This window comes from Phyllostomus discolor, chromosome 1 (genome assembly GCF_004126475.2).
Source record: "Phyllostomus discolor isolate MPI-MPIP mPhyDis1 chromosome 1, mPhyDis1.pri.v3, whole genome shotgun sequence".
NCBI lineage: Eukaryota > Metazoa > Chordata > Mammalia > Chiroptera > Phyllostomidae > Phyllostomus > Phyllostomus discolor.
The window spans coordinates 81,762,324-81,784,938 of NC_040903.2; the positions used below are offsets into that span (position 1 = coordinate 81,762,324).

Below are 22,615 nucleotides of genomic sequence, written 5' to 3' on the forward strand. Positions count from 1 at the left end.
TTGCACTAATTGTTCCACTAATGTCACTTTTCTTTTTCAGGATCCAGTCTAGAATACCACACTGCATTTAGTCATGTCTCTTCAACCTCTGGTCTGTGATGGTTCCTCTTTTTCCTTGCTTTCCTTGTTTTTCATAAACTTGATAGTTTTAAAAAGTACTGGTCAGATGTTCTGTAGAATGCCCCTCGATTTGGGTTTGTCTGCTCTTCCTCATGATAGGACTGTGGTTATGGATTTTTAGGAGGAAAATCACAGAGGTAAAGGGTTCTCATCAAATCATATGAGGAATTGAATACTATCAAGTTGATGTTGTGATAACTTTTGATACTTGGTTAAGATAGTGTCTGTTAGCTATCTCCACTGTAAAGTTATTATTTTCCCTTTCCATACTTTCGTTCTTTGGAAGCCAGTCATCAAGTCCAGTCTACGGGAAGTGGAGGGTGGGCAAGATTACCCTCTACCCCCTGGAACGGGGCGTATCTATATGTAGTGCTTGGAATTCTTCTGTAGCAAAGATTTGTGCCCTCACCCCCATTTATTTATTCAGTTATTTATATCAATATGGACTCATGTATACTTTTATACTCTGGATAATGTTTATTTTGTTGCTCAAATCATTCTAGCTTGGCTATTGGGAGTTAAGTCAGGCTGGCCCCTGGGTCTCTGATATGCCCATCCTTTGGATCTTTCCATAGTTTTTGGCAAGAAAGTAGGAAAGTTGCTCCAGGCTCATTCTGTATATTCCCAGCCATAATGTCAACCTCTTCGGTTCTTTTTACTGGAGATTGATTTCGAATGGAACTTAGAAACCAAGATCTGGACACCGGATGTGCCTGTGGCTACTGAGTATCACCGCTTCTAGACACTCCCAGCAAACAGAGCTGTGCAATATATACAGGGTGGGACAAAAGTAAGTTTACAGTTCACATGGAAAATAATATAGTAATAAATAATAATATAAGAGTAAACTCTGTTTTTCACGTACTTAGAACTGTAAACCTACTTTTGCCCCTCCCTGTATGTATGTCAACATGTACACACCTAAAATTACCTGTGTATTCATAAATATACATATATTTGAGTTTATATTGATGTTTTCACTTGAATCCTGTGCCATGGGGCATATATTTAGATTTTAAGAATGGTATTTTCCCTATCCACAGAATAAATTCATTTAAAGAAAGCAAAAAAATTTTTTTTAAGATTTTAATTACTTCTTTTCAGAAAGAGGGGAAGGGAGAGAGAGGAACACTGATGTGTGAGAGAAACATCGATCGTTGCCTCTGGCATGGCCCCAACCAGTGACCTGGCCCATAACTCAGGCCTGTGTACTGACCAGGAATCAAACTGGTGACCTTTTGTTTCTGAGGCCAGTGCTCAATCCACTGAGCCACACGAGCCAGGAAAAAAAGCCAAAAAGTTTTTAAAGCCAACCCCCAAAACTAGTTTTAGCAAATCTTTGTAAGAAATGTGATACTGATATTTTAAAATAATAAAACTACATTGCTTTCAAATAATGTATGTCTCTTCAGAATCTTTTGACACACTTCTTCCAGGAACAGATATGGCTGTATTCATTTCATTATGAGGTCAAAAGCAAATTAAGCACATTTTAGGGAGCAGTCTTTCCTTCACAGAAGCCCTAACTAGACTGGTAATACTAATTAAGAAGTTTTTGTAACTTATAACTAATTCTTCCTAATTAAGTACAAAGTGCTATTTCTGTCAGTATTTATAGAAGTACAAGATTACAGGGTCATTATTTTATCCTGGTACAAAACAAGAATAACATTTAATAAAATGAAGACAGTGGAGTCTTTGTGTAAAAATCTGTTTAGCAGACTGACTAAAGGAACTCTGTGGAGTAGAATGAGATGGATCAGGTAAGAGCCACCCACACGCACTATATAGCTCTGTTCTAAAATTTGTAGATATTACCTGCTGTATATTTATTCAAGCTTGTGTAATGACTGGCTGTACTTGAAGTCCCTTCAATTTGCGATTTTTTTCTCTCTGCTTAACCTTACAAATGGCCACCTGCTCAAATCGTAAGTAAAAGTGTGAGAATGAACCAGTGCTATAAACACATGAAAAATAATTTTTAATAAAAAATAATGAAACCTGGATCAATAGTATCATCTTTGCAGACAAGCCACAGTTAAGTTTGTTTGTTTGTTTGTTTGTTTGTTTGCCACAGCCTTATTAGGTTTCCCCAAAATTTTTTAAAGCCTTGCTGGCAACTTTTCAAACATTTCTTTGTTGGCTCTCAAGTTTTAAGTGTAAGAATTAGAATCATAGAAATTTATTATTTCTATAATTTATGTAGGAAAAAGCTGAAGGTTTAGTGAGGTAACATTGAAAAAAAGACCAAAGTTTAACGTTTTAAAATTACCTCTGAATTTAATTTTGGTCCATAGATTTCACTCCTAGGATAGGTGACAGTTGGCCTTCGGTTTCAGTGCCTTCCATAAAATTGATTGCTTGTATTATGGGAAGAATCAAACCATCCAGTTAACATTTGTGAACCCTGAGAAAGAAGATACCTACTAGGAATGGCTCCTGGCATTTAACTGGGTTTAAATTTTTTTAAAAACAAGCAAAAACACAGTCTAGTGGCCTTTCTACACAGGGGTCTTTCAGGCACACTGCAGTTCAGGGAGAAGCCTGCCCTAAACTGCCGTCCTGCAGTTTCTTCCTTGGAAGCCAGTCCTTATAAAGGAGTTCCTGGAGTCCTATTTCACCCAATAGGACTGAGGCTTTCCCAATCCAATTAGAGTTGTTGCTATATCCGCACCCCCTCTCCTTTTAAGCTTCTTCACTGTAACATTTGTTACAGTGGAGCTGCAATAAAAGTAGCTCCATTGTAACGAAGCAGAACAGTGCCTTTTGGATCAGTCACACTGCGTGAGGATTTGGAGTCTCATTTGCTTGAGGACAGACAAATCAGGGACCAGGGGCAGGGATGTCTGTCCATTAAGCTCCCCTTTGGCAATGAGAGGCACTTTCCCTTTCCGGCAGGAACTGAAGACTGGTGTCTCCCCGGCTGAGATAAAATACGGAGGATGCCTTGCGGGAGCAGAGTGGAACAGCCAGCACTGCGAGAAAGCAGGCCTGCACAGGGCAGAGCAGGGCGCACCTTGGAAAAGCGGAGGTGTCTAGCCAGAGAGGGGCCTTGCCCCAGGGCTGCTTCACATCCATGCTGTTTTCATAGCTGTGTGGTATGTTACAGTTGAGCTGTTTTGCACTGAATAAAGTTTCCTTCCTCACTGCACCCCAAATTGGGCATTTTTGTTGGCATTGAATTGGCAAAACAACCATTGGTTGACACTTTCAATCTTTAGTATATCTTAATTATTTTAATACTATGGATTTTGGAGTGGGGTCTTCTTTGAGAAGGAAGAGAACTTGGTAGGATTCTAATTATTTCAGGGGTTCGCAAACATGAGCATTTAGCAGAATCCCTGGAGAGCTTGTTGAAATGTGCTGCTTGGTAATAGGGAAACCAAAAGAAGGCAAATCGTGCCTTCAGTTATAGTAAGGTAGTAATAAAAATAATTTATGGAGCTCTCCACAAGCCAGGCACTGTTCTGAGTACAGTCATTTAACTCAATTGTCACAACCACCAGATAAGGGAGATATCGATCCTCTATGCCTTAACTGAAGAATTAGTAGCTAAGATAATGATTTCTGGGGAAAAAGTTTAAACCCTCACATGAGGACATGTTTATTGATTTTATAGAGAGAGGAAGGGGGGGGGAGAGAGAAACATTGATATAGGAAACATTGATCAGTTACTGCCCATATGTGCCCAGACCAGGGATCGAACCCCCAACCTAGGTATGTGCCCTGACCAGGGATGGAACCTGCAACCTTTTTTTGGTGTACAGGACAACACTCCAACCCACTTAACCACCCAGCCTGGGCAATTTTTGGAAATATTTTATGCGTTTAATGAAATGAACAGTAAAGAGCATGGGGTGAGTAAAATCCTTCTCCTTTGATTTCATAGTCCATGTAATGAGCAAGCATGATTTTTGAACCACAAGCACATATGATTATCAAGTTAGATTTTTTCTCCCTAATAATGTGGTAACATAGAGGACAGACTGACCCCTTACTTATTTCTTAAATATCCCTTATAGTTATTTTAACATATTAGAAATCGTGCCTTAACACATTTTTTCCCAGTGTGAAATTGGTTACTTTTTAAATGATAAGGCCCAAAAGACTTAACAAAAGACCACTTTTTCATTTGGTCTTAAGGAGTTTTAATTGAAACAAATTTACACAATAACTAGTCACCCAAGGAGGTGCTCGATTGAAGGCAACATTGAGTTCTTCATCACACCGATTTGCACACTGAGCAGCATTTTATGTGTGAGGACAACATGCTTTGACTCAAGGCAATCCATAATCTATAGAACCCCAAAGTTCTGGCTCCTAGTTTCTGCATGATCCCTTCCCCAAATTAGCTTTTTCAAAAATGATGACAGAGACTTAACCAGGCAGTTAATCACAAGGGTTTGTGTGAGGAGCCAGGGCTAACAGAAGTTGTGTACTCTGTCATCTCATAACCCTACAGGAAGAACTTTGTTTGTAAAGAGCTCTATGGTTGTAACAGCCCCTCTCCCTAACTTTCTCTTCTCTAAGTTCCTTCTCCGTCTTGGTCCAATCCAGAATGTGCCTGTGGCTCACCATGTCTGTATGCCTCAGACTGAATTTCTTTATTTTTCCCAAATAAAATCTTTTGGTGACAGGATAGTCAACAGCTTGTTCACTTAAAAATAATAACTCAAAGTGAGAGGCAACAAGCATTTATTTGAGATCATAGAATTGCAATCAGGAGCATAGATTCAGTCGGAAACCCAAATTGTGTTCCAATTTCAGGACAAAGGCAATGGCATTTTTATGAGAAAAAGGAAGAAAAATAATTATATGAATAGAAGGAAGGACTTTTCTATTGGTGTTACCAAGCTGTATTACTTGTTAGCTACATAGGCGGTCTTCATTTTATTGCACTTTGTGTTACTGTGCTTCGCAGATACTGTTTCCATCAACATCAAGGCAAGACACTCCACTAGCGAAAAGATTATGACTCACCATTTCTCTGGTTATGGATTTTAAGGAATGTCCGTAACCATCAGTCTTCATGGTCAGGATACCTGCTTTCCTGGTAGCTTTACAGTTGTTTATAAGACAATATTATTTTGCCTAGTTCAAACTTTGCAAAGGTTGTAGGAGCAAGACATGAAAACCGCTCCTCTGGAATGGTTGCTCTGTTCTATTTTAAAATGATTGCCCTTACGTTTGGCAGCTTTTCACTAGCTTTACCTACAAGAGCCAGATGTGAAAATCCTGGCCTCTAGTTTACTTTGGCCCACATCCCCTATGCAAGCAGCGTTTAACATGAATTATTATAAATCCTATAAAATAACTTGCTAGTGAAAGACCTACACGTTGTCAGCACACGGTCAGTGCCAATTCAAATGCCAACAAGATCAGTGTGGTGAAGAAGGAATCTTTAGTGCAAACAGCACAACAGTTATACAACATGTCACTGCTGTGAAACATCTCAATAGTGCAAGAGCACCTCTGTGAAAACAGAAGGGCTGCGAGGAGTCTGAGGTCTGCACCGCCCTACTCCATCACTGCCTTCTGTTTCAGCCAAGGCAACACAGCCTCAGGTCTTTGGTGTAATGCCAAACACCTGAACCAGCTGCTGGGAGATGGCTTACATAGACAGAAGTCCCCACCTCTAGCCCCTGATTGGTCAAACCTGTGAGCTCCAATTGGATGAGCAAAGCCTCTGTCCTGTTGGTTTAAACAGGACGCCTGCTGGCTCTTGCTGCTCTTTGCTACAGGCAGGTTACTTAGCAGGGGTGTACGACCTGAGGCATTGCGGGGGCCCACGCTACTCAAGAGGGCTTTGAATGTGGCCCAACACAAAATCATAAATTTATTTAAAACCTTTTTTTTTTGCTCATCAGTTTCATTAGTGTTTGTGTATTTAATGTGTGGCCCTAGACAACTCTTCCAGTGTGGCACAGAGACGCCCAAATGTTGGACACCCCTGGGAGGCCTCGGCAGAAATGGCTGCTGGGCTCTGTTGTTTGGGCGCAGTTAACCACCAGGAGCCCTTCTTAGTCCTAAGGGTTCACAATCTGAAACACGAAGACACACAACATCCTTCACCCTTATGTGAGTCAGGAAGAGCAAATGTTTGGGGTGGGCTTGAGGGAGCCTCAGCTCCTTGCAGAGGATCTGACGTCGCCTGGGGCTTTCTGCTTGGGCCGCCCTAGGTCCTCCGGGTGGTGGCTGGACTTGCCCGAAAGCAAGTCCGTAGTCTCTCTGGCCCCAGGCACCCCGGACTGCGCAACCCGGCCCCGCCCCGCGGAGCTCTAGGCCCCGCGGGCTCCCGAGGGAGGGAAGGGCAGTAACCTTGCGGAGGCACCGGCGGGGGCGGAGAGGGTGGAGGAAGGGGCGGTGCTGCGGTCCGGCTCTAGGAAGCGGAGCCCTCGCGGGTGTGGACGCTGCGTTCGGGCTGCGATGAGCTTGGTACCTGGGCTCCGAGAGGCTGGCCTGGCAGGTAGGGGTTCCCTGGGGCGCGGGGTTTCCTGGCTTCGCTGGGCAGCCGGAGGAAGTGCGGGTCCTGGCAGGGAAGCGCTCAGGTCCCGTGGGGACCGAGGAGCTTTTTGCTGAGGAAAACAACGGGGGCACCTTGCCGCCGCCTCTTTGCTGGGCGGGCCCCGCCTCTTTTGTCCCACGAAGGGGAGCGCTTTCGGGGCCCGGAGCCACGTAAGCAGCAACGGGCCGATCCCTGGGTCCTGGCTTCCCCGCGCCTGGCCAGGGAAAGTTAACTCTTGGAGATTGGATCTGGTTTTGTTTTCTTACTTATAAGGAAAAGTTAAAGAGGAGGTTGCGTGCAGTAGTAGTGGAAGCCCGCCCCACAGGCCGGCCCCTGTTGTGGCTGGGCTAACCTGGAGACAAAGCCAGGCCTTGACGGGTATTGAACCCAGAATCGGAACTGTCTCCTGCATCCAGAAAACCTTCAGCTGTGGGTCTGAGTTAAAGCCACAGCTGTTTGTCTCTACAAAAGAATCAACTGCTGAACGTGTACTTTAGAAGGTTCTCCCCAGTCGCTTATTAAGTAAATTACTGATAAGGTTTATTTTTATTTTAAGTTTGTGGGGCTACCAGTTCATTCAGAATGCCTTTATTTCATAGCTTTTTATTGTTTGCTGCACAGAACAAGCCTTGCCCCAAAGGCAAGTTGTAGAAAGTCATAATAAGGTCACTCAAGGAGTGGCTTTGCCCTAGGCAGGCAGTGCAGGGTCCAGTGGCCATTTCCATTTTGGAACCTGTGGTGGAGGGTGGAAAACCAGGGCAGGGATCCCCGATGCCCAACTATTAGGCAGAGCACCTCCTCATCGGTTCTTCTGATCACATTCCTTCTTCAACCTCCTCCCTACCCCCGCCTTTTTTTGTTCACCCCATCCTTTTCCAGTTTGTTCTAGGCTGATGGGGATTACCCATTATAGGATTATTTGTTCATAGGGAGTATGGGTAAAATTTCCTAAGTATCCCAGTAAATAAAGGCAGTGGCAATAGATGATGAAGTTTGGAGAAATGGACGCTTAGTTTAGAAAGGTAGAGATGGTCTGTCTCTGGTGGCAGAGGGTTTAATGCAGTGACAGAGTGCAGAGACTGGAATCCACAGGCGACCTGGCTTTCAATGCCAACTCCACTGCATGTTCTCAGGCTTCAGGGGGCTGTGGAGCCCAAGGAGAGAAGGCATCAAAAGGCCAGGCCATCAACAGGTGGAAGCTAGTAGGATTATGTGGAAAGATATCAAATAAAGAAGAGAAAGGAGTGACTTGTTTTGTAAAATTTAAATTAAGGAGCAAAGAAATGTGAAGAGGTGAAGAGTCAGGTTTAAACAGAATGCAGATGAATAGGAAGCTATAAATATAGGTTATCTCCTTTATTAAAATTTATTTTCTCACCCTGGCTGGTGGTGCTCAGTGGGTTGAATGCCAGCCTTTTAACCAAAGGGTCACCAGTCTGATTCCTTATCAGGTCACATGCCTGGGTTTCTAGCTAGGTCCCCACTAGGGGGCCCTCAAGAGGCAGCCACACATTGATGTTTTTCTCCCTCCTTTTCCCTTTCTAAAAATAAATAAATAAATTTTTAAATAAAAAATTATTTTCTCCATGTCAACAAAGCCATTTACTCTTGACTAATTTATTTGTGTTCGTGCAGTATGGTACTTCTTAAAGTACAACCTTCCTGAGAGCTTGTCCTCTTGGTACATACAGCTTAGAGTGACTGACAGAGTCATGATGTATTATATCTGAAACCTGGATAAAGTTTATCAACTCCAGTAAAGTATTGGAACTTAGGTTCTGTCTCCATGGCTTTCTGTTCTGATTCAACAGATTGCTAGATTAGACTGGCAGCTGGAACTGGTCATTAAGTAGTATTGCAGGATTCAGGGTGTATGTTTATATTAGAGGGAAGGTTGGTGTTGGCTAGGATCAGGACTAAAGTTTTTAGACTCCAAAATAACAATAACAGCAAAACGCTTTTCAAAAATTCCTCACTGAGAATGCCTGATCTGTTAACTTTGAATGTCATTTTAAACAGATTATCTTGAGCTACTTAAAACTAGCTATCAAGTGTCGCAGGTTTGATTCCCAGTCAGGGTACATGCCTGGGTTGCAGGCCATGACCCCCAGCAACCGCACATTGATGTTTCTCTCTCTCTCTCTTTCTCCCTCCCTTCCCTCTCTAAAAATAAATAAATAAATAAATAATCTAAAAAAAAAAAAACCCTAGCTATCACTCCTGAAAACTAGCTATCATTCCTAAATTGACAGGACTTGATTACGCAAGGGTAGTATTTGGTGACAACCCAAATGCACTCTGGAATTATACCTGGCTAGGAGGAACTGTAAAGCTCCTTCCTGGGACCATAAAAAAACAAACTTTAAAGACCTAATTGAGTGTATATCTCCACCAATACTTTCATTTTCAAAGGCTTGATTTAGTTTGGTGAATGGCCATTTGTCATAGCTTCTGACAGGCTCACTTCAAGCTGCCTTAGGCTTACTAGCCAGTTTGGTGCAAAAGCTAGAAGAGGTAAGCTCCCGGTCTGCTACTACATCTTTGTGCAGCACAGAAGAGACTCAGTGCTCTCCAAATTGTGCAGGCTTTTGAGGGGCCAAAGTAGTGATTGGCTCGCAGACAAGGATTTCATGTGTTTAGGTTATTCTGTTTCTTTTTAATATAATTACTTTAAAGTTAAGGTGATGAAGTTATTAAAAGGAGTGAGATTGTGGAATGCTTTTGAAAACAAAGAGAGAAAATCGCTCTGCTGCCTCAGCAGAGCAGTATGGGGAGTAGGAAGTAACCCCACAGCACAGTGTGTGGAGTAGGAAGTATTCCAGGCAGGAGAGTTGATGGGTTAAAGAGGTGTCTTGGATACAGCAGTATGTGGCATAGGAAGTAACCTGCAGTGCAGTATGTGGAGAAAGAAGTACCCTGTTGGATCAGTTTATGGCGTGGGAAGTATCCTGGTAGATAGGAAGTATATATAGTATATATATGTAGAGCAGCATTTGAGTAGGATGTGTTCCTGATAGAGCGGTAAGTGAAGAGAAGTGTCCCATTAGACCAGTGTGTGCTACAGGATGTATCCGTAGCAGAGCAGTGGGGAGTAGGATATCTATAGTAGAGTATGTGTGGAGTGGCAGTATCCATGAAGTGCAGAGTGTGTAGTAGGAAGTATTACTCATAGAGCAGCGTGTGGAGGAGGAAGTGTCCCTGGTAAGCACTGTATAGAACATGGAGTATCCTGGTAAGAGCAGTGAGGAGAGGGATGTGTCCAGTTAGACCAGTGTGTGAAGTGGGAAGTATTCTGGATAGAGCAGTTTTTTTGTAGAGTAGAGCTGTGTGTGAAGTAGGAAGCATCCCAGTGGAACACTGTGTGGAGTAGGAAGTATCTGCCTTAGAGCAGATTGTGGATTGGAAAGTGTCCCGGTAGGGCAGTTTCTGGAGTAGGAAGCATGCTCAGTAGAGCAGTGTGTGGTGTAGGAGCAGTTTGTGGATGGTGTAGGACAGTGGGACGGTAGACTGTATGAGGTAAGTCATGTGGGAGTTGGGAAGAATGCTGGGTATGCTGTGGACAAAAGCAGATAGAGCAGTGGGGAAAGTGAGAAGTATCCTTGGTATAGCACTGTGTGTGAAAGGAAGATATTTCCGAGTAGAGCACTGTCTAGTGGGAAGAATTTGTGCAGAGTAGTGTGTGCAGTTGAGAAGTATCCTTGGGTAGAGCACTGACTGATATTAATCATCTCTATAGAAGGGTATGTGCTGTATGGAAATATCTCCAGGTAGAGCATTGTCTTAGTATGAAGTCTCCCAAAAGAGTAGTGTGTGGAGTAGAAAGTATTCCAGTAGAGCTGAGTACGGAGTAGGAAATACCTCCCATAGAGTGGTGTATGTGGAGTAGGAAGAATCCCAGTAGAGCAGGGCGGAGGGTAGGAAGTGTTTCAGTAGAACAATGTGTGCAGAACAGTGCGTGGAAACCTTGGGAAATGGAGACCATACATTAGAGGGGTTGCTGTCGACTTCCACTCGGTGGTGTGAGTGAAAATTGCCTTGTCAGAAATGTAGATTGTCACCTCTCCCAGGACTCTCTTTCTCTAAATCTGGCTTAGGATCCAGGGATCTCATTTTATCACCCAGGCTAGGAATTGATGCAGAGGTGGAGAAAAACTGATTTAGGGGCTATTGGACGGGAGGATGCCTTAGTGGGGTCTTGCCTGGCTCTGAATGCTGGGTGAATTCCAGGAGGAATGGGCTGAGCGCGACTGGTGAGAGGCACTTGGGTTGGATTCCACACCTCACCCTCACTCCCAGGGTGGATTTTGCTGGTGAGGAAATAAGAGGTTAGAATAGTCAAGTGTCAGGGAGGGGGTATGGAGCAGGAAGGAACACTCTTGGCTAGGAGGTAATGGTAGAAGCCTATATTGTAGGGCCCATCCTTCTTCCTGAAAGACCTCAACCGAGGTGCATCCCGCTGTACTGTTAGTACTTTTGTTTATTCTTTACTTTCTCTCTCCCCTCCAAACTGTTGAGTTTATCAAGTGAAAACAAATTATGGGTATATGGAACATTATTGTCGAAGATGCTAGACTTGCTGTGCTGCCCATCAGCCATGCGTGGTTATTTAAATTTCAATTAACTGAAATGAAATAAAATTAAAAATTGAGGCCCTGGCTGGTGTAGCTCAGTGGATTGAGTGCAGGCTGTGAACCAAAGGGTCGCCAGTTTGATTCCCAGTCAGGCCACATGCCTGGGTTGCAGGCCGGTCCCCAGTGGGGGCCATGTGAGAGGCAACCACATGTTGATGTTTCTCTCCCTCTCTTTCTCCCTCCCTTCCCCTCTCTCTAAAAAATAAAAAAATTTTCTTAAAAAAAAATTGAGTCTCTCAGTTGCAATAGCCACATTTCAGGTGTTCAAGAGCTTTATGTGGCCAGTGGCTACCATATGGGACAGCGCAGTTATAGAACAATTCCACGATCACAGAAAGTTCTATTGCACAGCACCGTTCTAGGGAATGGAGATGGATTCAGTGAAAGGTTGTCCAGAGGGCGAGGAAGTCTGATCGCAAGTCGGGAGCAGAGGGTCTCCAGTATAGGGTTGTAAGTGCAAATGTGTTAATCAGGAGATTGAAAGTCTAAGCCTTTGCCCTGCCCCTTCCCTTCCTCCACCCAGACTTCAGCCTCTTCCCATAATATCCATGCAGTGTGTTTCAGTTCTCCTGAATGACTTAATTTCTTCTGTTTCAGAGAACATTTACAAAAACATTTTGATTTGAGTTCCATAACCAAAAAAACTGTTACTCTAGGCTTATTTTGCAAAGACTGCATTTGCATATATTCTCCATTTCTGTTTAATGTTCTTTGCTATTTTTGCAGGTAAGAGTTGGAGGTGAGAAGGAATTAGGCCATTACTTTTTAGTTCATTTGTTTATTATTAAGCAGTTCCCTTCCTTTTCCCTTACTCTACTTTTTATATGCCAGAACAGAGAGTCTTAGGCATCCAGATGGGAGTCTTTGTTGTGTTTCATGACCATAAGTCAAAAAGTAAATTAATTAACACAAATGAACTTTTTTTTAATAGGTGAGGAACAAAATATAACCGAAACAGATGCCTTCTATAAAAGGTAAAAATATGTTCTTTTCTAATAAAAGTCTCTTCCTATGGAGGTCATCATCAGATTATAAAAATCAAAGCAAGAAAGGGGCCAGGAACTGGAAGGTGGAACTGAATATGTCAGGCTCTAGCGTTTGGAGAGTTAATTTGAAGATAATACAGATTATTTCCTGCCCTGGTTGTGAAAGGACCAAGAGTGATGTTCAGAATATTTAAGGGTTGGTGTGGCATGGGCCCTAGTGCTAGAGGTGGGCCCCGAGCAGGCTGCTGTCCTTGGTGGCCGGATCAGGGAGACCTGGGGGAGAGATACCCCTGTAGGTGGATTGTGGTGGGTGCTCACAATGGCTGCTGTTTACCAGCTGGTGCGGGAATACTTCAGGGCTGTCCCTGCTGGCGTGGCGAGAGGCTTCCCTGGTGCACACCAGCGCCGTGGCAACCTGGCAGAGGAGGAGGCAGCAGCAGGCCTCCCTGAGCTGTGAGGAGCTCATCATTTAATATGACTTACACTGATTGTTTTTTAAATTTTTCATTAACAGTGAAATGTTTGATCCAGCGGAAAAGTACAAAATGGACCACAAGAGGAGAGGACTTGCGTTAATCTTCAATCATGAGAGGTTCTTCTGGCACTTAACGCTGCCGGAGAGGCGGGGCACCAACGCGGACAGGGACAATCTCCTGCGCAGGTAGTAGTTTTATCTGCAGGTCAAGGTGATGAGATATTTAAGTGATAACTGCTTATGGAAGCTTGTCTATGCTGGAGAAATAACAGAGCAAGAGTATTTGAGGTTGAGCCTCAGTTGGGCACAGCCTCCACCCCTAAGAACTTGCCTGAGTTTTTTTCCTGACCCTGTTCTATTCAGTGTTGACAAGCTCTGTATTGTTACAGATACACAGTTGACTTGAAAACTCAGGGGTTAGGGGTGCCGACCGCCCACACAGTCAAAAATCCACGTCTAACTTTTGACTCCTCCAAACCTAAGTTGTCCCTCAGTATCCACAGGGGATCAGTTCCAGGACCCCTTTGGATACTAAAATGTACAGATGCTCAGGTCCCTTGTATAAAATGGTGCAGAATGTAGATCAACTCTTAGTCAGCCCTCTGCATCTGCAGACTCTCAACCACAGATCGAAAACAGTACAGGTAGTTATTGAAAAAAATCTGTGTAACCTGCATCCTTGCAGTTCAAACCCTTGTTGTTCAAGGGTCACTTGATTTGCATAGTAGACCCAATATTCTAACTTGAGTCAGTCGTCATTACTAGTCAGTCCTTTCTTATCATGGGTGATCCGGGAAAACCGTCATTGTCATATTTGATTTTTCTTTTCCCCTAAAGAAAAGACAGCTTCTGTGTTATAAAATGCATATAAATTCCTCAAGTAGGATATGTGACAGCTTTCAGTAACTCATAAGCTAATACACAATTTAATCTATCACCAGGTTGTCAGATCTGGGATTTGAAGTGAAATGCTTTAATGATCTTAAAGCAGAAGAACTGTTGCTCACAATTCATGAGGGTAAGTAGTTTTCCTGTTCATTGACCTCTGATGGGATTGAGTATTTTAATTATCCTATCTGAAAAGACAGGTTGAAATAGTTAACTGTGCTGTGAAAAGTCTTACCAATTAATTTGGTGTGGGTTAGAGGTTTTTGGTTGTGCCTGTCTGCTTATATGTCACCCACCAGATTTAGAGATCCTTGCAAAGTATTATGCTTCCAAAGTGTATATTTAGCATACCATGAGTTGTAGCCCATTATTCTAGAAATGAATGAAATGACCTTTTCATTTGTCAATTTAAAGTCTAAAATGCAAACACTACATATGCTGGGCAGTGATTTTTTAATTGACTCCTTCCACACCCAAGATTTTTACTGACTTCAAAATACTGTTGATTTACATACATTATCTCCTGATTTCTACATCACCATGCAGTCGGTATTTTAACAATTTATGTTTATCATAATAATCACTGCATGCCATAGATTTTCAAGTCTTTTGCTGATGGACTATTATAGTATTTATACAATTTAAACTTTCTTCAGAACTCTTTTTTTAGGTATAATTGCTATGTAACATATTAGTTTCAGGTATACCACATAATTGCGAAATGTCTAGTTCCCCATAAGTCTAGTTACCACCCTTTTCCATACATTGTTACAGCATTTGTTTTCTTATGATGAAGACTTTTTTCTAAAAAATTTGATCCTGAAAGAGGACTTACTCTCTCAGCAGTTTTCAAGTATGCAACACGGTATTACGAACTGTTGCTCCCATGCTGTACATGACACCCCCATGACATTTTATATCTGGAAGTTTGTGCCTTCTGACCCCCTCCCCCGTCTTGCCCACTTCCACCCTCCTGTTTCCTCTGGCAGCTGCAGTCTGTGCTTCATGTCTCTGAGCTTGGATTTCTGTTTAGTTGGTGGTTGGGTTTTTGAGATTTCAAATATAAGTGAAATCATGTGGTATTTGTCTTTCTCTGATTTATTTCACTGAGCATATTTATTTCATTTTACCCTGTAGCTCCATACATATTGTTGCAATGGCAAGATTTTATTCTTTTTTTATGATTGAATAACATTCCATTGCACATATATATACACCACAATTTCTTTATCTGTCCAATCATCGATGGCCACTTACATTGTTTACATGTGTAAGTTGTTATAAGTAATGCTGCATGAACACAGAGGTGCATATATGTCTTTTCAAGTTTGTGTTTTCATTCTCTCTGGATAAAGACCCAAACATGGAATTGCTAGATCACATAGTACTTCTATTTTTAATTTTTGGGGGGACCTCCACACCAGCATTCTTTTTTAATCTGTTTATGATTTTAATTTTAACTGGTTGCTTACCAAGGTTTTTTATCTTACTTGCTCATAAGCTTTTGAGGACATCAGTCTCATGTCTTAATACTCTTTTGGAAGCTCCAGCTGCTGTATACACATATTAAAGGTGCTGCATTCATTGCAGGTGCAGCGACACATAGGGAATTGTTAAGTAGCAGTTTCTGGGTCTCTCCGGGCTGCTCTGAGAAGCTCTCTGCTAGTTTCAGACAACTTTTATTGCCAAAATGACTTGGATGTTGAAGGGGGGTCCCCATAATATCCCTTAATGTTTTACATGTCATTTTTCTGTGTTTTAGAAAAACTAATGAAATCTGTTCAAACTCTCTTACTTTGAACTTTAATAGTTTTGATTTAAAAAACATCATGTACAGTATGGTATAAATTATTTGACTAAAATAAGTTGTGTTCCATTATAGCCATTTTACATTTACTATAAGAATAACTAATTTTCTCCCTCCCCCAACAATATGTATTACTTTACTATCACTCAATAGAATTTTAATATGCAGATAATAAGCATCTTATTTTAATTTCTGTATGAATTTTGGGGCCTTTATAGCATCAACGTCTAGCCACCTAGATGCCGATTGCTTTTTGTGTGTTTTCCTGAGTCATGGCGAAGGCAATCACATTTACGCATATGATGCCAAAATCGAAATTCAGACACTGACTGGCTTGTTCAAAGGAGACAAATGTCAGAGCCTGGTTGGAAAACCCAAGATATTTATCATTCAGGTAAGACTGATGATGTTGTAATCTTAATTATAAAGCCCAGGGTCTGTACATGTGATCATTAACAACTAAATCTAATTTCAAAAGTAACTTTCTCTAGTACTAGAAAGGCCCTGATTTCTAGCAATTTGAATTATTAGTAGTAATTCTTTCTTAACATAGAGAATAAATAAAGATTCTTGGTGTCTTTATTGCCAGAGTTGACATTTGAAATGACTCAAAATTACTATACCAGTGCGCTACTGCCTGGCCCAGCATGGTGTCAAGGTGGAGCCACCAGAGAAAGTACCTGCTGAGTGGAGAGTACAGTGCAGGGCTGCCGGCCCAGGCTGGGGGAGGTTCTCTGGGAGCTGCAGGGCGTGTAAGCCGGTGGGAGGGATGCAGGCATGGAGAGGGCTAGTCCTAGCTCGCTTCATCCTTTCACATCCTCCCTTAAACAGAGATGCTCTTTCCCCCTGCCAAACTGGTATTGGGATAAAAACATCTTTATATCTAAATAACATCACCTAGTACATCATAAGAATTTTGAACAAAAAAGAAAATTCTTGAAGTTCTGATGTTGGAGTTTGGTATTTCCATGAATGGCATAGAGCACCACGACCACATTCCACTTCCTGGTGTAGAACATTAAGGGGAAGGGAGTAGGGGGTCTACAAGAAAAGTTATGGATAATTCTGTGGTTTCTTGTTTGGACAACTGCACTGGGCTGTCCATGGGACATGCTGTGGAGGGACAGGCCTGGGACCTAAGAGGGGCAGCCTGGGTTGGAGAAGTAAATTTGAGAGTAGTGAGGAGAGGGGTGGTGACGGAGCCATGGGAGCGAATGGGTTTTCCCACGGCAAGTGGAGCCTGAACAGTGAGTGTAAAACAGAACTGAGGGACGCCGGTGAGGAACGAGCAGAGGACGGTTGCTGAGGAGCGTGGCCCAGAGAAGTAGAAAAATAACATGATTGCGTCATGAAAAAGGGAGGGGGCAACACTGTCAAAGACAGAGGATTGGAAATTACTAATGAGCCCCTCTGGAGGAAGGCCACAAGGGAGGGAGATGTTTTGCTAAGTTATTTCTCTGCCTCAGACTCTTCATCTTTGAGACGGGGATAAAATAGCACAGCCCCATGGAGTGGTTCTGAGGATAAATGAGCCGGCCTACAAACGAAAAACACTAAGAACAGTGCTTAAGCACATGGCAAGCCCTCAGGGGCTGGGTCTTACTCTTATTGCAATTTGGTAAATGACGGCCTAGGTTCCAGGTGTTATACGTTATATTTAGGAAGACAGTAGAAAGTAAAGTCTGAAAATAAGCCTGATAATTCTTTTTTTACAAAATATATTTTATTAGCCCTGGCTAGCGTAGCTCAGTGGATTGAGTGTGGGCTGGGAACCAAAGTGTCTCAGGTTCGATTCCCAGCCAGGGTACATTCCTGGGTTGCAGGCCATAACCCCCAGCAACCGCACATTGATGTTTCTCTCTATCTCTATCTCCCTCCCTTCCCTCCCTAAAAATAAATAAATAAAATCTTTAAAAAAGTATATATATATTTTTTATTGATTATGCTATTACAGTTGTCCCAATTTTTCCACCTTTGCTCCCCTCTGCCTGGTAGCCACCTTCCTTCCAGCAGTCCTGCCCCCTTCATGCATGTCCATGGGTTGTGCATGTAAGTTCTTTGGTGTCTCTGTTTCCTGTACTATTCTTAACCTCCCTTGTCTATTTTGTACCTATCAATTATGCTTCTTACTCCCTATACCTTTTCCCCACATTCTCTCCTTTCCCCATCACAGCTGCAAATGATCTTCATATCTATGATTCTGTTCCTGTTATGGTTGTTTGCTTAGTTTGTTTTTGAGGATAGTTGTTGATAGCTGTGAGTTTGTTGTCATTTTACTGTTCATAGTTTTTGATCTTCTTCTTTTTCTTAGATAAGTCCCTTTAACATTTCATGTAATAATGGCTTGGTGATGATGAACCATTAATTTCTTTAGCTTTACCTTGTCTGGGAAGCACTTTATCTGCCCTTCCATTCTAAATGATAGCTTTGTTGGATAGAGTAATCTAGGTTGTAAGTCGTTGCTTTTCATCACTTTGAATACTTCTTGCCAGTCCCTTGTAGCCTGCAAAGTTTCTTTTGAGAAATCAGCTAATGGTCTTATGGGAACTCTTTTGTAGGTAACTTTGCTTTTCTTTTGCTGCTTTTAAGATTCTTTCTTTTATCTTTAACCTTTGGCATTTTAATTATGATGTGTCTTGGTGTGGGCCTCTTTGGGTCCAACTTGTTTAGGACTCTCTGTGCTTCCTGGACTTGTATGTTTATTTCTGTTGCCAATCCCTTTGCCAAATGAGGGAAGTTTTCTTTTATTATTCTTTCTTTTTCTTTAAAGGTTTTATTTATTTATTTATCTTTAGAGAGGGAAAGGGAAGGAGAAAGAGAGGGAGAGAAGCACCAATGTGTGGTTGCCTCTCACCCACCCCCTACTAGAAACCTGGCCCACAACCCAGGCATATGTCCTAGACTGGGACTCGAACCCATGACCCTTTGGTTTGCAGGCTGGCACTCAATCCACTGAGCCACATAAGCCAGGGTTCTTTCATTATTTTTTCAAATAATTTTTCAATTTCTTGCTCAGCCTCTTCTCGTTCTGGCACCCCTGTGATTTAGATGTTAGTACATTTGGAGATGGTCCAGAGGCTTCTTATCCTATCCTCATTTTTTTGGATTTTTGTTTCTTTTTGCTGTTCTGGTTGAATGCTTATTTCTTCCTCATGTTCAAAATCATTGATTTGAATCCTGGCTTCCTCCTCGTCACTGTTGGTTACCTGTAGATTTTTTCTTAATTTCACTTAGTGTAACCTTCATTTCTTCCTTTATGTTGTTGCCATACTCAAAGAGTTCTCTGAGCATCCTGATCACCAGTGCTTTGAACTCTGCATCTGATAGGTTGGTTATCTCCATTTTGTTTAGTTCTTTTTCTGGGATTTGTTATGTTCTTTCATTTGTGCCTTATTTCTTTGTTTCCTCAATTTGGCAGCCTCCCTGTGTTTGCTTCTGTGTTTTAGGTGGAGCTGCTTTGACTCTTTGTATTAGTAGCATGGCCTATTGTAGAAAACAACCATAAGTTGTGTGGGGCGGAGCCTTAGGTAAATGCCAGGGTGGGGCGACCTGCTTCACCACTTTGTGGCTCTGTGTGGGGGGCAGGGCTGGGAAAGGGGACAGTGATACTGCCTGGCTTCTGGAGGTTTGCCTGGCACTTGCCCGATTTCCAGTCACTTCACCCACTCCCTATATGCTGACTGGTGCCCTTCCAGCTGTTGCCGTGGTGCTGAATCCTAGAGGGGGTGGGTTTCTGTACACTCTAAGACCATGTGAGCCCTTTAAGTAGAATCTCCTGAAAATCAGGCAGTTTCTTCCACCACCCTAACCCCCACTGGTTTTTACAGCCAGAAGTTTGGGGGATTTATCTTCCCAGTGCTGGAACCCTGGGCTGTGTGGTCTGGCCTGGGTCTGGGATTGTGCTCTCCCAAGGTATCCCTCCCGATTTTTATTTACCACACATGAATTTGGGACCACCCATCTCCAAGTCTGCACCCCTCCTACCTGTCTGGATGAATGTGGCTTCTTTAAGTCCTTGTTGTCAGACTTCCATACAGTTTGATTTTCTGACAGTCCTGGGTGTTGTTTGTTTTGGGGTTTAGTTGTAATTTTCTCTGTGGTTTCGTGAGGAGGAGAAGCAGGTCTGCCTACACCTCCACTGGATGAGAAGTCTGAGCGTTTTAAATGAGATTAAAATCTCCCTGTAAAAATAGGATAGTAGTGGCCTTGTGTTTATCTGATAACTGAAATCATTCAGGATTTCTTTGTTCCTTATAGAGCTTGTAATTCTTTCATCATTTCATAACTGATGGATGTGCTTATAATACTGAGCAGTCTGTGAGGTCACTGTGTTCAGTTTACTACGGCTCACAGAACAATGTGTGCAGATTGGGTGCTTGAACAACAGAAATTTATTTTCTTACAAGTTTTGGAGACGTCTGAGATCATGGTGTTAACAGGGTTGGTTTCTACTGTGGCCTCTCCCCTTGGCTCATAGTTAACTGTCTTATCCTTCTGTCTCCTCCTGGTCTTTCCCATATGTGTGTCTGTCCTAATCCCTTCTTATAAGGACACTGGTCACAGTGGATTAGGGGCCACCCTGATGCCCTCATTTTACCTTAATTATGTCTTTAAACACCAAATCTCTGAATACAGTCACATTTGAGGTACTGGGTGTTAGAACTTCATTGTATACATTTTAGAAAGGGAGGGACAGAGTTGACATTAGCCTTTGTGTGAGTCAGAATTAGCAGATAAGAATGAGACCTCACTTCCAAGTAGGAGCAAAAGGAAGAAGGCGCATTGATGTTTGTCTTCTCATGTCAAGTGTCGTCATTCTGATGTGTATGGCAGCAGGTAGGCAAGGAAAACCCAATCTGGGAACCTCTCCGATTAAACAGAAACATTTAGGCAAATACCATAGCTTTTTAAAAGAAAGGGTGACTCTTGGTGCTATGATATCCTTTATCTATAAGGAGTTTTTAAACTACAGAAGCTTTGTCCTCTATGGTGTACCTTTCAAACAACAGGATTTAGTTTACAGTTGAGGATGCCAATATTTTTAAAACATTGAAAAATGTAAGTAGGAAAAAACTGTCAGCTTTAGTCTTAACCTGAATGCTTCGTTTTTAAAGTGCCTATAAACTGGCTTCTGTGGATGTTAACACAGAGGTGGACTGAATTACACATCCGCTGTAAGCGGTAGGCGTCAGGAAGAAGAGTAGGTGCGTAAAGGAGTGGCTTCTCTCCCTGTCTCGTAGGCTTGTCGGGGGAGCCAGCATGACGTGCCAGTCATTCCCTTGGATGTCGTGGATCATTGCACCAAGCCGGAGGCCAACGTCACCGAGGTGGACGCAGCCTCAGTTTACACACTGCCTGCTGGAGCAGACTTCCTCATGTGTTACTCTGTTGCAGAAGGTGTGTGGGTGTCCAGTACACACATGGAATGGGCTTTCCCAGCCAAATTCCTGTAGGTTTCACCTGGGCTCCATGTGGAGCCGGTCTTTCTATTAGGACATGGTGATTTGGTCCGGAAGCTGACAGGCTTAGAATAGATCCCTTGGATCAGACAGCACAGAGAGAAACGTGAAGATGTGAAAATACCTTATAGAGAAATCACCCTTGAGAACTAAAAGTTTAAAACTACAAGTCTAATTGTACTGAATATTAGCAGCCTACTAGGAATTACTGATGGTGATAGTGTCATCATTGTCATACTCGTGGGAAGCTTTGTTGAAAAGATTTGATGATGATTGTTCTTTGTTTTTTTTTGCAGTAAGTAATTTTATGTTTTCATTCTTTCTGTTCTCTTCTCAAAATCATTACTTGGCTACAATTATCTTAGAAACTTTTAGGTAGTGGAGAAAACTAAATAAAATTAACCCCATTTTTATTGAACTCTATAGAATGAATCCCCTTTCCCGTGATAGCAGTCAGCAGAGGAAGATGTGAAAACTGTATCTTGCATAGCCCTTAGTCTTCTCCGAGGCTTTATGAGAATGTATACTTCTGTAACAGTGAATTGTACAGGTGTTTCCAGTCTCAGTGACTGAAAGCCAGAAAACTTCACTCTCCTTTTTCCTCCTGTCTTTTTTAGGTTATTATTCTCATCGGGAAACTGTGAATGGCTCTTGGTACATTCAAGATTTGTGTGAGATGCTGAGAAAATTTGGCTCCTCCTTAGAGTTCACAGAACTCCTCACGCTAGTGAATAGGAAAGTTTCTCAGCGCCGAGTGGACTTCTGCAAAGACCTAAGTGCAATTGGAAAGAAGCAGGTCCCCTGCTTTGCCTCCATGCTGACTAAAAAGCTGCATTTCTTTCCGAAATCATCATAAGGCTATTTTGTTAGATGTATTTCTATTCAAAATAGATTTCCCTTTTTTAAAACAATATAAATATCACTAGATTAAAGCTTATGGTATAGCAATTTAAAATGTTTTAAGGTTTATTGAAAACTTTTTTTAAAACAAGTTCACATTGGACATGGTGAAAGGGTGTGATAGATATAGAAACAAAATCCTCAGGGAATTACTATTAAAAAAAATCTGTAAGCATTTTAATACTTGATTTTTGTAAGTTGTGAGATTACAGTAAATATCTGGCTGATTTAACTTGTCTTTTGTAAAATTTTTAATAAAAGTTTTTTTAAACCCAAGAAATCGTTTTCCTTTTATAATTAATATTTTACCAAATTTTCCTAATTCATATCTTTATTCATTATGTGATTTACAGACTTGTTTTTGTCATAAATTCATCTACATATGAATTGTCATTTTCATATGACTTTAACTCTGACTTAAAATAATCAGCCTTTAACAACTATTACATGGCATTCCAAAGAAGAAATAGAATAATAAATTCTTCATCCGATAGGCTAAACACTGGCGACATTTCATTCTACCGGGATCTTTTACGTTAGGTCACTGCTTGGTGCCCAGCGGCCATCACGCCCACTCTCAGACTGTCCTGCTCATGGAAAGGTAGGTGCCCCTTGTAAGGCTGTGGCGGGGGCTCTGCTGCCGGTGGAACACTTCACCTTCCTTTACCTCTCCACAGATGTCACTGCTGCCGTGCCTCTACCTTTAAGAACTAATGACGACAAAAACTCTCCCATTCAACTTCGGAACATTGGCCTGGACTTTTAGGTAGAGGTTATACAGTTCTGATGAGCTAAGAGAAATTAGCTGATGTTGTTAAAAAGCTCTAAGCAAAGTGTTTTTTTC

At 42.1% G+C, this 22,615-nt stretch overlaps 1 protein-coding gene across 2 annotated transcripts; it reads left to right on the plus strand.

The window, feature by feature from the left end:
- Positions 1-6,445: 6,445 nt before the first annotated feature.
- CASP6 (caspase 6) lies at positions 6,446-21,853 on the plus strand. Of its 2 annotated transcripts, XM_028506514.2 has the most exons (7): positions 6,446-6,586; positions 12,188-12,230; positions 12,757-12,903; positions 13,659-13,735; positions 15,631-15,806; positions 20,653-20,809; positions 21,489-21,853. In XM_028506514.2, exons 1-7 carry the CDS (start codon positions 6,547-6,549, stop codon positions 21,725-21,727), a joined length of 879 nt encoding a protein of 292 aa, XP_028362315.1. In that variant the 5' UTR covers positions 6,446-6,546; the 3' UTR covers positions 21,728-21,853. The 2 variants fall into 2 exon arrangements, with proteins under 2 accessions (XP_028362315.1, XP_028362316.1); XM_028506515.2 differs by lacking the exon at positions 12,188-12,230 and having other exon boundaries at positions 6,481-6,586.
- The last annotated feature ends 762 nt before the right edge of the window (positions 21,854-22,615 follow it).

Coding starts and splice junctions, on each gene's coding strand:
- CASP6 (XM_028506514.2), top strand. CDS start 6,547: ATGAGCTTGGTACCTGGGCTCCGAGAGGCTGGCCTGGCAG. Junction 15,807..20,652: donor CCAAGATATTTATCATTCAG/GTAAGACTGATG, acceptor CCTGTCTCGTAG/GCTTGTCGGGGGAGCCAGCA. Junction 20,810..21,488: donor GTGTTACTCTGTTGCAGAAG/GTGTGTGGGTGT, acceptor TGTCTTTTTTAG/GTTATTATTCTCATCGGGAA.